The sequence below is a fragment of the Rattus norvegicus genome, chromosome 14, assembly GCF_021556685.1.
Source record: "Rattus norvegicus strain SHRSP/BbbUtx chromosome 14, alternate assembly SHRSP_T2T, whole genome shotgun sequence".
NCBI classification, from domain to species: domain Eukaryota; kingdom Metazoa; phylum Chordata; class Mammalia; order Rodentia; family Muridae; genus Rattus; species Rattus norvegicus.
In genome coordinates, this window is record NC_141547.1 from 4,900,078 (window position 1) to 4,913,647 (window position 13,570).

The 13,570-nt window shown below is 41.3% G+C and overlaps 1 protein-coding gene across 3 annotated transcripts in view; it reads left to right on the forward strand.

The window, feature by feature from the left end:
• The first annotated feature begins 1,782 nt into the window (after positions 1-1,782).
• The window catches only part of Zfp950l12 (zinc finger protein 950 like 12), a 61,480-nt gene continuing 49,692 nt past the window's right edge, over positions 1,783-13,570 (forward strand). For 2 of the 3 annotated variants that reach the window (XM_087584647.1, XM_087584646.1), the window contains exons 1-3: positions 1,783-1,921; positions 12,635-12,758; positions 12,957-13,017. In XM_087584647.1, the coding sequence (XP_087440773.1) occupies positions 1,892-1,921; positions 12,635-12,758; positions 12,957-13,017 (215 nt within the window). In that variant the 5' untranslated portion in view covers positions 1,783-1,891. Of the gene's footprint in view, positions 1,922-12,569; positions 12,759-12,956; positions 13,018-13,570 lie in introns of those variants that run through there. The other variant, XM_087584645.1, reaches the window with a different exon arrangement.

The window sequence follows — 13,570 nt, forward strand, 5'->3', positions numbered from 1 at the left end:
TCCGCTAGTTCCTAGAAGCTTCCTACTTCTCAAGGTTGTTCTCTAAGATTTTAAATTTTTTTTTTAAAGATTTTATTTATTGTATATGGGTACACTGTAGCTGTCTTCAGGCACCAGGAGAGGGCATCAGATCTCATTACAGATGGCTGTGAACCACCATATGGTTGCTGGGATTTGAACTCAGGACCTCTGGAAGAGCAGTCGGTGCTCTTAACCGCTGAGCCATCTCTCCAGCCCTAAGATTTTAATCTAATGTTATGGTCAGCTAGTTCCTGGAAGAAGCTTTCTGTTATCTTTATTAGGTCTGGAATCGCTTATCTAAGGACCTTATCTTAAGTCCTTCCTGGGAGAGCAGGCTCACGAAATGTGACCTTTACTTACAGGTAGAGGGCAGGGTCTGGAATTTGAGGTATTTAGGGCTTTTTTAAACTTCTGGCTTCTTAGCTGCATTTTTTTATTCTTTCATTTACATCTCTTTCATTTACATTGGCCAGTTCGACAGCTTTCTCCCAGGAACTAGCTGACAATGAAGTTAGATTAGAATCTTAGCGAACAGTCTTGAGAAGCAGGAAGCAGCTTCTCCCAGGAGCTAGCGGACCATAATGTTAAACAGTCTTGAGAAACAGGGAGTTTCTCCTTGTGATTTTTCACTGGTAATCTTCACACTTTCCAATGACGCCATCCCTGCCCCCTTGGGTTGTATTTTCTCCCTTTAAATACCCTTTCTCCCAGCCTCTCGGGGTCAGATTATACTGCCTCTGCATGGGATACGAGTCTCGACCCCAGTGCACTGGTTCCTACCGATAAACCTCATGTGATTACAGCAAGGACGGTCTTGTGTGAGTTCTTGGGTGGGGGTCGCATCATCCCGAGACTTGAGTAAGGGTCTCCCTACTCCGGGGGTCTTTCAGATAAATTTGGAAAGCTATCTGAAAGACTAGTGAGGGGTTGGGGATTTAGCTCAGTGATAGAGCGCTTGCTTAGCAAGCACAAGGCCCTGGGTTCGGTTCCCCAGCTCCGAAAAAAAAAGTAAAAGAGAAAAAAAAAGTGATACAATGTGGTGTCCTCATACAGTGGTATATTATTTCACCATAAAAAGACATTAGAATATCTTATATATGTGTTATGACAAGACCTTTGACAACATTATACTAGTGAATGAGGATTACATTAAGAGACATGATTCATGGACAAAGTGAAGTCAAGAGTACCAGAAGTACCTAGCAGATCTCAGGATTTAGTCAGTAAGTTCCCCTTCCTATACATTTTTTCCCTGGAAAAGGTATTTAATCTCAGTTCAGACCCTGAGAAAAGGGTTTGGATCCGTTTTCTGCCTGGACCAGTCAATAAACAGATCAGAACCAAGGACTAAGCTAAGCAGGGAGTCCACATTCCTCCAGCCCCCAAGGACATCCAATTCAGTTCATTGTTCTATCCAGTTGGTGCCTAGGTGTACAAAAGTCAGCCATCCCCATCTCCCCACTTCCCGCTGACCCTGGGTGCGGCCTAATCGCAGGCCCAGGAATTCCCGAACCAGCTCTGGTCTCGCCCCTCATCTCAGACTGCTTTTCCCATCCCTGAGCAGAGCGTCGCCAATTCCCCTGAAGCCCAGCACCATCCAGGGAATGGCATGGGGAAACAACAGTCAAGAACTTCCCAAATTCAGCATCCCTAGAGACTGTACCCAGCGGAAGCGCAGTCACGGACTGACAGATTCTCTGGCCAATCAGCGCGTCTATGAGGGACTGCCAGTCAGAAATGGGGCGGGTTTTTCTGTGAATCACGTTTGCTGGTTCCGCGCACTTGAGTAGCTTTAAGTGATTACGGTTTGCTGTGCTTTGACCTCACTGCTGAGTACTGAGGGAACTTAGGCAAGGCCTGAAGTTGCAACATGGTCAGGGTGTGCTCACTGCCCACAAAGGTGAGGAGCGGGATCTGTTGTGGCGGGGCCTGTAGGTTTAAGCGGCTCGGGTTGTTCGCTCAATGGAAGCTGGATGCGGGAAGTTTGACCGCCTTTACCCCACGCTGCCGCCGGGCGGGCGGATGTCCGGCCGTGGGAAGCCGCCGGACACCGCTCCGGGGGTTGGGAAGCGCGGTTTGAGCGCAGGACAGAACTAGAGTTGGCTCGGGGTTCCCCGGGGGGTGCAAGGAGGCCAGTGCCGTCTGATTCTCTGGCTCTTTGGCATCCAGGCACCGCCGGAGTGCCTCGGAAGAGCTAAGAATGGAATGGGGATCCACGGGAGAGACAAATAAAAATGGTAAATTAGTGTTGGAACACCTGCATCTTTAGCCTTTTAGAAAACCGTTTCTGAGACGTTACGTTGTCACCTGGATGCAAGTCCCCTGTTCCACAGAGCGACGACCCTGCGTTCCTTTTCATTAAACTTCCTAAATTCTTTAGTTAAAGGGCTGTACCACAAGAGCATTTTAAAATTATTCTTCTCAGTCGTGTAATGAACCGTCCTCTGCAGTGAAAGGAAAGTACTTGCATGGGGAGCGTGGCTTCTGCCTTCAGACTGGAACAGGAAGAACAGTTTACTGTATACCCTGCAGGGTGAAACAATGTAGACAAGGACTAGTTCACAGACTGAATTTAAGGGGAGTCATCTGCAGGGGCCACCATTAGGAAAGAGGACCTGATGGGACAAAGTGAGTGATTTTGTAATTCCCCAGCATTTGTTTTTTGTTTTGTTTTGTTTTTTTTTATAAAGATTTATTTATTTCATGTATGTGAGTACACTGTCGCTGTCTTTAGACACACCAGAAGAGGGCATCAGATCTCATTACAGGTTGTTGTGAGCTACCATTTGGTTGCTGGGATTTGAACTCAGGACCTCTGGAAGAGCAGTCAGTGCTCTTAACCACTGAGCCATCTCTCCAGCCCCTCCCCAGCATTTGTTAATTCATGTGTGTGAGTAGAAATTGTCGAGATCACTGTGTATACAAATGGAGAGTTTATGTTGAACCAAACTTTGTTGACCCAGTTAAGTCAGCTCAGATATTTGTTTTTTTTTGTTTGTTTGTTTGTTTTTTTGTTTTTGTTTTGTTTTTTTTTTGAGCTGGGGACCGAACCCAGGGCTTTGCGCTTCCTAGGTAAGCGCTCTACCACTGAGCTAAATCCCCAGCCCCCAGCTCAGATATTTGAATCAGGGGCTACTGGCTGTAGCTATATGTGGCAGGTTACAGATCTCAGCAGCTAATATTGCACATAAAGACAAGATCATAGTTTATCTCATTGATTCCATTTCCCCAGCAGGGAATGTCCTGATCTTCTTGAAAGTCACTATAACTATGATTTGTTCCAATTTTATCTACCTTTTTAAAAAATGAGTTGTTAGCAACACTTTTTAAATTTCACTTTCTCAGAACATCACAGCTCTGTTCAACTATTTGTTCCTATTCTCCAATGTCTCTAGGGAATTAAGAATGTTACTCCTTTTTCTCAAGTCTTTGATTACTTTCCTCTCTTTAGGGGAATATCTTTAGCTCAGGCTTGCCTCTTACTTTGTAATGTCTTTCAACACCTGATCCTTCCTCTGTTGCCCAATACCTTGAAGAGAGTCTTGCAAGTCCTTCCAGGCTGAGCCCTGAGTAGTCAGTAAGAAAAAACAGAGGCAATGGAATGAGTGTCCTCCCACCTCCCCGACTTTCTTGGGGAAATTATAAATAAAGAGGAATTTTGGGGCTGGAGAGATGGCTCAGCGGTTAAGAGCGCCCGACTGCTCTTCCAGAGGTCATGAGTTCAATTCCCAGCAACCACATGGTGGCTCACAACCATCTGTAAAGAGATCTGATGCCCTCTTCTGGTGTATCTGAAGACAGCTACAGTGTACTTATATATAATAAATAAATAAATCTTAAAAAAAAAAAAAGAGGAATTTCAGTATGAATTGAGCATTTCATGAATTGAGGTCACTGACCAACTCTGAAGCTGCTGTAATTACAACAAAGAAATGAAGGGGGAAGAAGGAAGGAGGGAGCTGGCTTGTTTTGAAAGTATTTTCCATTATCACTGGGTTCTGATGTTAGCAGTGTTAGATGATCAATAAAAGTCCAAACTTTTATTGGACTTTTATTTATAGTTGAAAACTTTAGGGGTACAGAAAATAGGCAGTCAAGAATCTACATAAGGAGATGGATTAATTTTTTTAGGAACTAAATATCTGTAGTTATACAAGTTCAACCAACCGAGAAGGTCCTGGCATATTAGTGTGTCTGGGCCTAGTAGTGATGCTATTATTCTGATTTTACAGTAACACCAGAGGGAAAAGACATGAGTAATAACTGATGTGCTCTGGAGAACATATGTCTCCTACCTGGATAATTTTCCACCATGAATTCTATTTCAACCTTTTAAAGTAAATTTTGAGATTATAATTAAATTATTTAACTTTTTACTTTGTACTATGGGTAAGTGTCAAACTCTGGCACAAATGACTAAAGCCCCTACCTAGCAAATGAAAGCTGGACAGGCTCTTGAGTTTTCACCCAAAGTTCCTCAGTCCCTACCTGTTCCAGTCTGTGACTGACAAAACCAGCTTAGAGCCCACGCGTTGGGCTGCACTTCTCCAAGCTGCGCTTCCTTACCCTAATTTGTTACATCTCTCGTCTATCATTTAACAACCTCATTTCTTCCACTGGCTTTTTTCTCCTCTCCTCCCTCTCTTCACATGGCCCCTGTTCCTGTTCACTTTGGACTCTTATCAGATGTCCCTGCCTTTATGTCTACTCTCCCCTCTACTCCACCATATTTAGGAGCAACCATGTTCCCTTCTTTTTATTTCTTTTTCAATTCATCTCCTATTAATTCTTACTTGCTTTCCTACTCATGACTCTTCTTACTTCTATGATTCTTACTTTTTGAAGTTGACTGATGTTTGCGTGCTGGACTTCCCAAGACATGACATAGAGATGCTGCACTGGATATTGAGCATGTAATGAAAGATGTACACAAAAGACCCTGCAACTTAGATGACGAATAGTTATCCCTGGAAAGTGGAAGATTCCATGAAAATAAAAGTGTACAAGACTAAGGTTGAGTCTGCCCCTGCAGTAAAATGTAGGATCTGGGAAGGCCTCTTTTTTTCTGACTCATGTGAACTCTAATCCTCCAGCAGGGAAGGTGATACTGTCTTATGTCCAGGTGAGGAGGTCACACTATTGAGGGATGTGGGCAAGTCCAGAAATTAGGAGCACCAGTGGGTAGTAGCTTACAGGTTCTTTCTTGCATTGTCCTTTGATGCAATTCCAGGAGGCTGCAAGGGAGGCCTTAAAGCTGTTCCACAGGGTGTGGGGGAAGGAAGGTGATGCAAAAGTCACATTGAATTATTTTTGCAGATGTTCTGAAGTTTAGGTGCTTTTAATTTTTACACACTTGTGCTGATAGGTAACTTCAGTCAGGGTCACATTTAAGGGACTTTTCCCGTATATAATATCCCTATAATCAGTGCCCTGTTTTTCAAGAAACAGCATACAATGAGAGCAGAAGCAGTGCTAGGCTGACTCTCCCATCTGATTTAAATCTGTAATGACACTGTGATTTGTTACATGGATGTAAGAGCTTCAGCCTTCTGTCTACATTAAACGATAAATGAAAACGAGGGGAGAAAACACAGAATCTAGCTAAAGCCTTCACATTCAATGGGTTATTACAGTGTTTTCTTAGTGGGTATGTGGAGAAGATAATGTAAGCATCAAGCTTTTTACACCCAGAGTTGTCAGATCAATGAGAATCCAATAGTTACTACAGTATACTGTAAAAATCCAAAGACTGTTTGATTAGGATGGAAACAGAACTTTCTGCCCATGAGTCACAGGTTGTAGTGCATGAAAAATTATAAAGAGGTTAAGAAACAGACTGAATTGTTTTCGTCTGAATTTAAATAATGTCAATTAATGATTGTTGAGCAAAAATGTATTATCTTTGACAAGTCACTCATTTGTTTGTTTTTATCTTGGTAAATAACCAGCCTTAAATAGTAACACATGCATTCGTGTGTGTGTGTGTACTTACTGAGAGTAAAACTTATGAATACAGAGATCTATACTGAACATAGGAATGGCCTTGGGCTTGGCATGAACTCTTCTGTGATGTTCATCCTCTTCAGAAACAGCGTGAGAACTGTATCTGTCAAAATTATACTTTTCTTGTCTTCACTAATTTGCTTCTCTTTCTTCATTATTTTTCCTCTTCCTTTTGCGTTTTCATTCAAGAAATATTATATTAATTTTTTCATTGAAAATAGATCTCTTCTCTTATATATCAGTACCACTGTTTCTCCTCCCTACACTCCTTCCAGTTTTCCTTCCTCCTTTCATACTTTCCTCTCTCCAAGATCTCCACCCCGTATGTTTTACCTTCAAAAGAGAGCAGATTTCAGAGAGCAGACTCAAGCAAAGCAAATAAAATAGAAAAGACATGTTGAAAGTCCTCAATGTGAAGCTGGGCATGGTAGGCAAATAGGAAGAAAAGAGCATCAAGCTCAAGGAAAGGAACAGAGCCATACATCCAGTGTTAGCATTACCACAAATCACCAAGCTAATCACCATAGCACATAAAGGAGGATGTGACTGAGACCCATGCAAACCACCCTTTTCACTTAAGTGTCTGTGAGGATCTTGAAACCCCAGGCAGTGTAAGGACTGGGTTCCTTCTGATGCCCAGCTCCTCAAATTAAACTAAATATTAGTTAGCCACTCAAAAAACTCATTATCCCCTTGGCTCAGCACAGTTGCAGGCAAGAGAAAGTCAGTGAGGGATGGTATAGCTTGTATTGTGTCCAGAATTACGTTTCTGTGGCCTGTAGAGTACCCTCACCCCACAAAGAGACTAGAACATAGGGGTGAAGTCTCCAAGCCTGCACCCCCTTTATTTTTACATTTAGTGAGCTGTGTGAATGTTGTCCAATACAATGTGGCCCTGTGGTCAGATTACAGAAAGCAAAATGTTTTTCTTGGAATCGGCATGGATAGTTTAGACAGCTCCTTGGCTAACACCACCGTGAACTGTAAATCTGTTCCAATACCAGACCTTGCTAGGTATAAAGATGGGCACTTCAGACTCTCTCCTCCATTAATAGCAGTGGTCCCTAGAGTCACCCTCTGAATTCCGTGGGAGTTGCCAGTGCCTTAAATTCCTGTAGTAATCTGCCCATGCTCTCTGATTCCAGCTCGTTCTCCCTGCACTTACTCTCTTCCTCTGTCTCCTCTCCAAATGATCCCTATCGCTTCTTTGCCCATTTAACACAGTCTACCCATAGAGTCTCTTCTATTTGCTGTTTTCTCTGATTTTTTAGTCCCTTTGTCATTTTGATATAGGAGGCATATTGGAGGGTTTATTGATTTTTTTTTTTGTTTTTTTGTTTTGTTTTTTAGTTAATCTTGTATCAAGTGTTTTATTTTTTTTTTTAAAGATTTATTCATTTATTATATATAAGTACACTGTCGCTGTCTTCAGACACACCAGAAGAGGGCATCGGATCTCTTTACAGATGGTTGGGAGCCACCATGTGGTGGCTGGGAATTGAACTCAGGACCTCTGGAAGAGCAGTCGGGTGCTCTTAACCGCTGAGCCATCTCTCCAGCCCCGTATCAAGTGTTTTAAAGCTGTACAAAATGGTAGTAGAATTTTTAGGGTCACTGATGTATATTATCATAACATTTATCAATTAGGATATTTAGATTTCTTACTCTCCAAATTATATCCCCTTGATGTCCTTCCATTGTCTCATGGCTGTAGGTGGAACTGCATGCCATACATTGAATACATATAGAGACTGGTCAGCCTTGCCTCGTTCCTCATTTTAAGGAATTCTTTTGACTTAATCTGCATTTAATTTGATGTTGGGTATAGGCTTGCAGTGAATTTTAATTATTACATTTGTTTTTATCTCTTATATCCCAAAAGATTTTTTAAACAATTTTGTATTAGATATTTTTTATTTACATTTCAAATGTTATCACCTTTCCTGGTTTCCTGTCCATAAACCCCCTATCTTATCCCTCCTCCCCCTTCTCCTATGGGGGTGTTCTCCCACCCATCTACCCACCTCTTCCCACCTCTCTGCCCTGACATTCCCCTACACTGGGGGATCCAGCCTTGGCAGGACCAAGGGCTTCTCCTTCCACTGGTGCCCAACAAGGCCATCCTCTGCTACACATGTAGCTGGAGCCATGATCCTGTCCATCTGTAGTTTTGGGTAATGGTTTAGTCCCTGGGAGCCCTGGTTGGTTGATATTGTTCTTCTTTTTTTTTTTTTTTTTATATTATTTATTTATTATATATATGAGTACACTGTAGCTATCTTCAGATGCACCAGAAGAGGGCGTCAGATCTCTTTACAGATGGTTGTGAGCCACCATGTGGTTGCTGGGAATTGAACTCAGGACCTCGGGAAGAGCAGTCGGTGCTCTTAACCTCTGAGCCATCTCTCCAGCCCGATATTGTTCTTCTTATGGGGTTGCGAGCCCCTTCAGATCCTTCATTCCTTTCTCTAACTGCTCCAATGGGGCATTTTGAGTGTTGGAATTGAGGAAATGTACTAAGGTGCCCAGATTGAACACTAAATTTTATGGTGCTAGTTCTCTCTCTCTCTCTCTCTCTCTCTCTCTCTCTCTCTCTGTATCTGTCTGTCTGTCTGTCTGTCTGTCTGTCTGTCTGTCTGTCTCTCTCTCCCTTCTGTCTCTCTCTCCTACCAAAAGAATTTTATTCATGAATATATTTGTAGAAATATTTTACTCACGTGCATGGTTTTGTCCTACCCTGTTCATGTATGTGAGGCAGACAGGTAAGGAGGCTGTGTAAAAAACCTTAGAACTTGAGTTACAGATAGTGAGCTGCTTATATACTGGGAATGAAAGCTGGATGCTCCTGAAGAACATTCTGTTTTCTTAATTTTTCAGGTATTTTTGCCCCCATATTTTTTTATACCTGATGTTCTGTCCAAAGCACTCTAGGTCACTTGCAGAACAAAGTGTTCCTTTATCAAATAGGGAAGGGAACCATGGTAAGAGATGAGAATAAAAACCTGGCACAGACTGACTTTGCAACCTGGTATAGAAATGGGGGAGTCTAATTCCAGCCAATCATTGCCATAATATTTTTTTTTCCCCAGGGCTGGGGACCGAACCCAGGACCTTGCGCTTCCTAGGTAAGCGCTTTACCACTGAGCCAAATCCCCAGCCCCTATTGCCTTAATATTTAAAATACAGTACAATTAAGGGAAATATATCCAGGCAACTATCAGTCAAATTCTAGGTACACAATATACTTTATGTTTTGACTACATAGGAACCATTTTATGAGGTACACATACTACAAGAATAGGTTCTATTTTGAAATGACCTAGAATTTAGTATAATCTCTGACAAAAGGCACAGAGGTAAAAAATATTTTCCCTAAGGTTGATAAACAGTCTAGGGAAGGGGGTGTGTGGAATAATTGTTCAGCAGAAGTTGGATAATATCTGCCTCTACAGATAACTGTAGGTAAAGTTTGCCTTCAAAAAGGAAAGAGGAAGGGTAGGACAGCATGTTGTGGGTGGTGCCATCCCTGGGCTGGTAGACTTGGGTTCTATAAAAAAGCAAGTTGAGAAACCCAGGGGAAGCAAGCCAGTAAGTAACATCTCTCCACGGCCTCTGCATTAGCTCCTGCCTCCTGACCTGCTTGATTTCCCTTGGTGATGAACAGGAATGGAGAAGTGTAATCTCCATAAACCCTTTTCTCTACGATTACTTCTTGGTCATGATGTTTGTGCAGGAATAGAAGCCCTGACAGTGACAGCTGATAAGCAGTCTACATTCTCGGTGTCATTTACTTTATTTTCAGCTAACATACCAAGCTACAAGATGAAAATTCCACAGTCATTTCTGCCTATCATTTTTATGATTTAAATATGTTTCTTTATGACTTTGAACTAAAATGCCCATAAATATGTCTGCTTCTACACTGTGACCATGTTGAGACAAGGACCAGTAGCAAGCAACCCTTTATGTGAACACAACCAGAATCCATATTGAAAATTTCAGTGCTTCTTTTATTTAATAAAATCATTGTTTGGAAATGAATCCCAAGCTCTCCTTGCCTGACAAAATAAAGAGGGAATCTTCCTCAGCTCTTCGTTCTTGCCTGTTGAACTGGTTATTTTGAGAATCAAGTTGACTGCATATGGAATTAGCTAAAGCCAGAGAATTGAGTGCTGTGGGGGTTTTAGTTTCAGTATAGCTTATGAAGTGGGAAACAGTTCTATATTCTATATCCTGAAGCCTTGCACATTTTAAGATCCACGTCAATGAGGTGCTTTTCCTCTGTCTACCTAGTGCTGGTATTAAGCTAATCTAGCCAGCTCGCTCTTCCTTTTTTTTTTTTTTTTTTTTCCCTTACTTGACATAAATATATATGTATATTTTAATTTATTCACTTTTCATCCTGCTACTACCTCCATCACGCTCTCCCTCCATCTTCCCCTCAACACCTCCTATCATCTTCTCCTGTGAGTGGGTAGACACTCCCTGGTCATTACCCCATCCATAGCACATTAGTTCTACGCTATGCTAGGCACTTCTTTTGGCACTTAGGCCTGATAAGTCTGCCCTACTGAAAGAAAAAAGTATCTCATATACAGGCAACAGCTTTTGCCATAGCCCCTGTTGCAGTTGTTTGGGACCCAATGAAGGCCCAGCTGCACATCTACTCCATATGAGCAGGGAGTCATAGGTCCAGCCCCTGGGTATTCCTTGGTCATTGGTTAAAACTGTGAGAACACAAAGCGCTGAGGTTGGGTGATTCTCTTGATTTTCCTGTGGAGTTCCTCTCCCCTGAGAGGCCCACAATTCTTCCTCCAATTTTTCATAAGAGTCCCTAAGGTCCATCAACTGTTTGGCTAGGGATGTCTGTATCTGTGTAAGTCAGGTGCTGGGTAAAACTTCTCAGAGGATAACATGCTCCTGTCTGAAGGCTTATCAGAGTATCATTAATAGTATTAGGGATTGATGCTTGTCCGTGGAATGGATCTCAATATGGCCTGGTTATTGGATGGCAATTCCCTGAGTCTCTCCTCCATTCTCCATGCATGCATTTGTTGTAGACAGGATACATTTTGGGTTAACATTATTGTGAGTAGGTTGGTCTCCCTATTGCACTACTGGGGTTCCTGCCTGGCTACAGAAGGTATCCTCTTTAGGTTGTTATCCCCAATGTAGTGAGCTACAGCTAAGGTCACCCACATTGCTTCTTGATTGCCTTAGTTATCCTATGGAGATGTTCCTCACCTCCTTGCCCCTGTCAGTTGCAGATTTATAGTCATTTTCTGGCCATCCAGCCATTTCTCCTGTCCTTCCTGAATCCCCATTCTCCTTCCCATTCCCTCTCCATTCTGGGTCCTCACCTCCACATTCCTCTCATGACTGTTTTATTCCTTCCTCTGTGTCTGTGGAGTATAGCATGGTACCTGTATGATATAGCGAGTGTTGACTAATAAGTGAGTCCATACCATGCATGTCCATCCTATGGGGACCGGATTACCACACTCAGGATTATGTCATCAAGTTCCTTCCATTTCCCTGCAAAATTTATGATGTCCATGTTTTTTAATAGGTGAATAGTAATCTGTTGTGTAGACATACTGCATTTTCTTTATTCATTCTTCACTCAAGGTACAGCTAGGTTGTTTCCTGTTTCCAGCAGGTAGGATAAAGCTCTAGGAATTTAGCCTAGCAAATCTTTGATAAAATCCAATACCCCTTCATGTTCAAGGTATTAGAGAATTCTGACGTAAACATATTCATACCATTTAAATCAAGACAATAGCCAATATCAAGCTAAATGGAGAGAACCTTAAAGCAATTCCACTGTAATCAGGACAAAACAAGGCTGCCTTCTTTCTCCCTATCTATTCAATAGAGTACTTGAATTTTTAGGGAGAGAAATAGAAAAAAAAAATTAAATGAGATCAAGGAGATAAAAATTGGAAAGAAGAATTCAAAGTAGAGTTGTTTACTAATGATCTGATAGTATAAGTGAGTGACCCCCAAAATTCTATCTCAGAGGTACTGCAGGTGATCCACACCATCAGCAATGTCATGGATACAAAATTAACTTTACAAAACAGTAGGCCTCCTTTATATAAATGATAACTGGGCCAAGGAAGTAATAAGAGAAGCAACATACTTTACATTAGCCACTACTAATATAAATAATCTTTTTGTAACTATCCCAGCAAGTGAAAGATCTCTCTGATAAGCATTTCAAATCCCTGAAGAACGAAATTGAAAAAGATTTTAAAGGAAGTAAACATTTTCCATGCTCATGAATAGGTAGGATTTGTAGTAAAAATGGCCATCTTACCAAAGACTCGGTGCTTTTGTAGTCAGTAATTATTTATACAACATCTATGATGTGTGCTTAGCATTGTTATTCTATTTACTGGTCTCTTTAGGTCTCTCAAGTAGCATTTCCCTTGCAAGGGTATATCTTATTCAAAAGGTGAGGAAGTGAGAGTTTTGAACCTTATCATTCAGTACAAATTTTCAAACATTAAATAAGTGGGGAAAACGCCAGAATGATGGTCAGTGAAATATACATGCTCAATATGTAAACATGCTTTGTTTTGTACACATGAATGTTATATTTGAGAAGGCAGTGACATATGATGATGTGCATGTGACCTTTACTCGGGAAGAATGGGCTTTGCTAGATCCTTCCCAGAAGAGTCTCTACAAAGATGTGATGCTGGAGACCTACAGGAACCTCACTGCTATAGGTAAGAATTTTATTGTTTTAATTTTTTTAAATAGGGGGGCAACTGTTTTTGTTTGTTTGCTTCATTGCTTTCAATTGAGAAGGAGGGAGAATGAGGTGAATTAATTAGGCCTGGTTCTAAGGTTCACTTAAGATAGTACCTAAAATATTCCCTAAATTCCAATAATTTGTCATACATTTTTCTGGTACTGTGTTTTAGGCTATTACTGGGAAGACGACAGTATTGAAGAAGATTGTCAAAATTCTAGAAGACATGGAAGGTAATTTTTTAGTGCATTCTGATCCAAATATGCCCCTCAAGAAATCTTAATGTCTTCTTGAAGTTTTAGTTAAGAGCCTCACCCTAAATCAGCAGAGCTTTAAGGATATTGGTTATTAAATTCTTACAAATGCATGTGTTTCTGTGTCGATTTGTGTTTGCAAGGCATTCCTTTAAGATAGAATACATGGAAAGAATGCCTTAACAAGTAGTAGGATTTCAACTTCAGAGCTACTTTAGAGCTCTTTTTTTTTTCTTCTTTTCTTTTTTTTTGGGGGGGGGGGCTGGGGACTGAACCCAGGGCCTTGCACTTGCTAGGCAAGCGCTCTACCACTGAACTAAATCCCCAACCCCTACTTTAGAGCTCTTTAGAGCTACTCTGTCTAAATGTCAGTTTGTTTAGTCTTATAACACTGAGACATAGAAGCAGTGTATGTACACTTTGAACATAGGATGCTTATGTATATGAAACGTTTGAATAAGGAAATAGTTCATAGTAAAGCAGATGTTACTCATTTACTTGTAATAAGCTGCTTAAAATTAGTGAGGGGGCA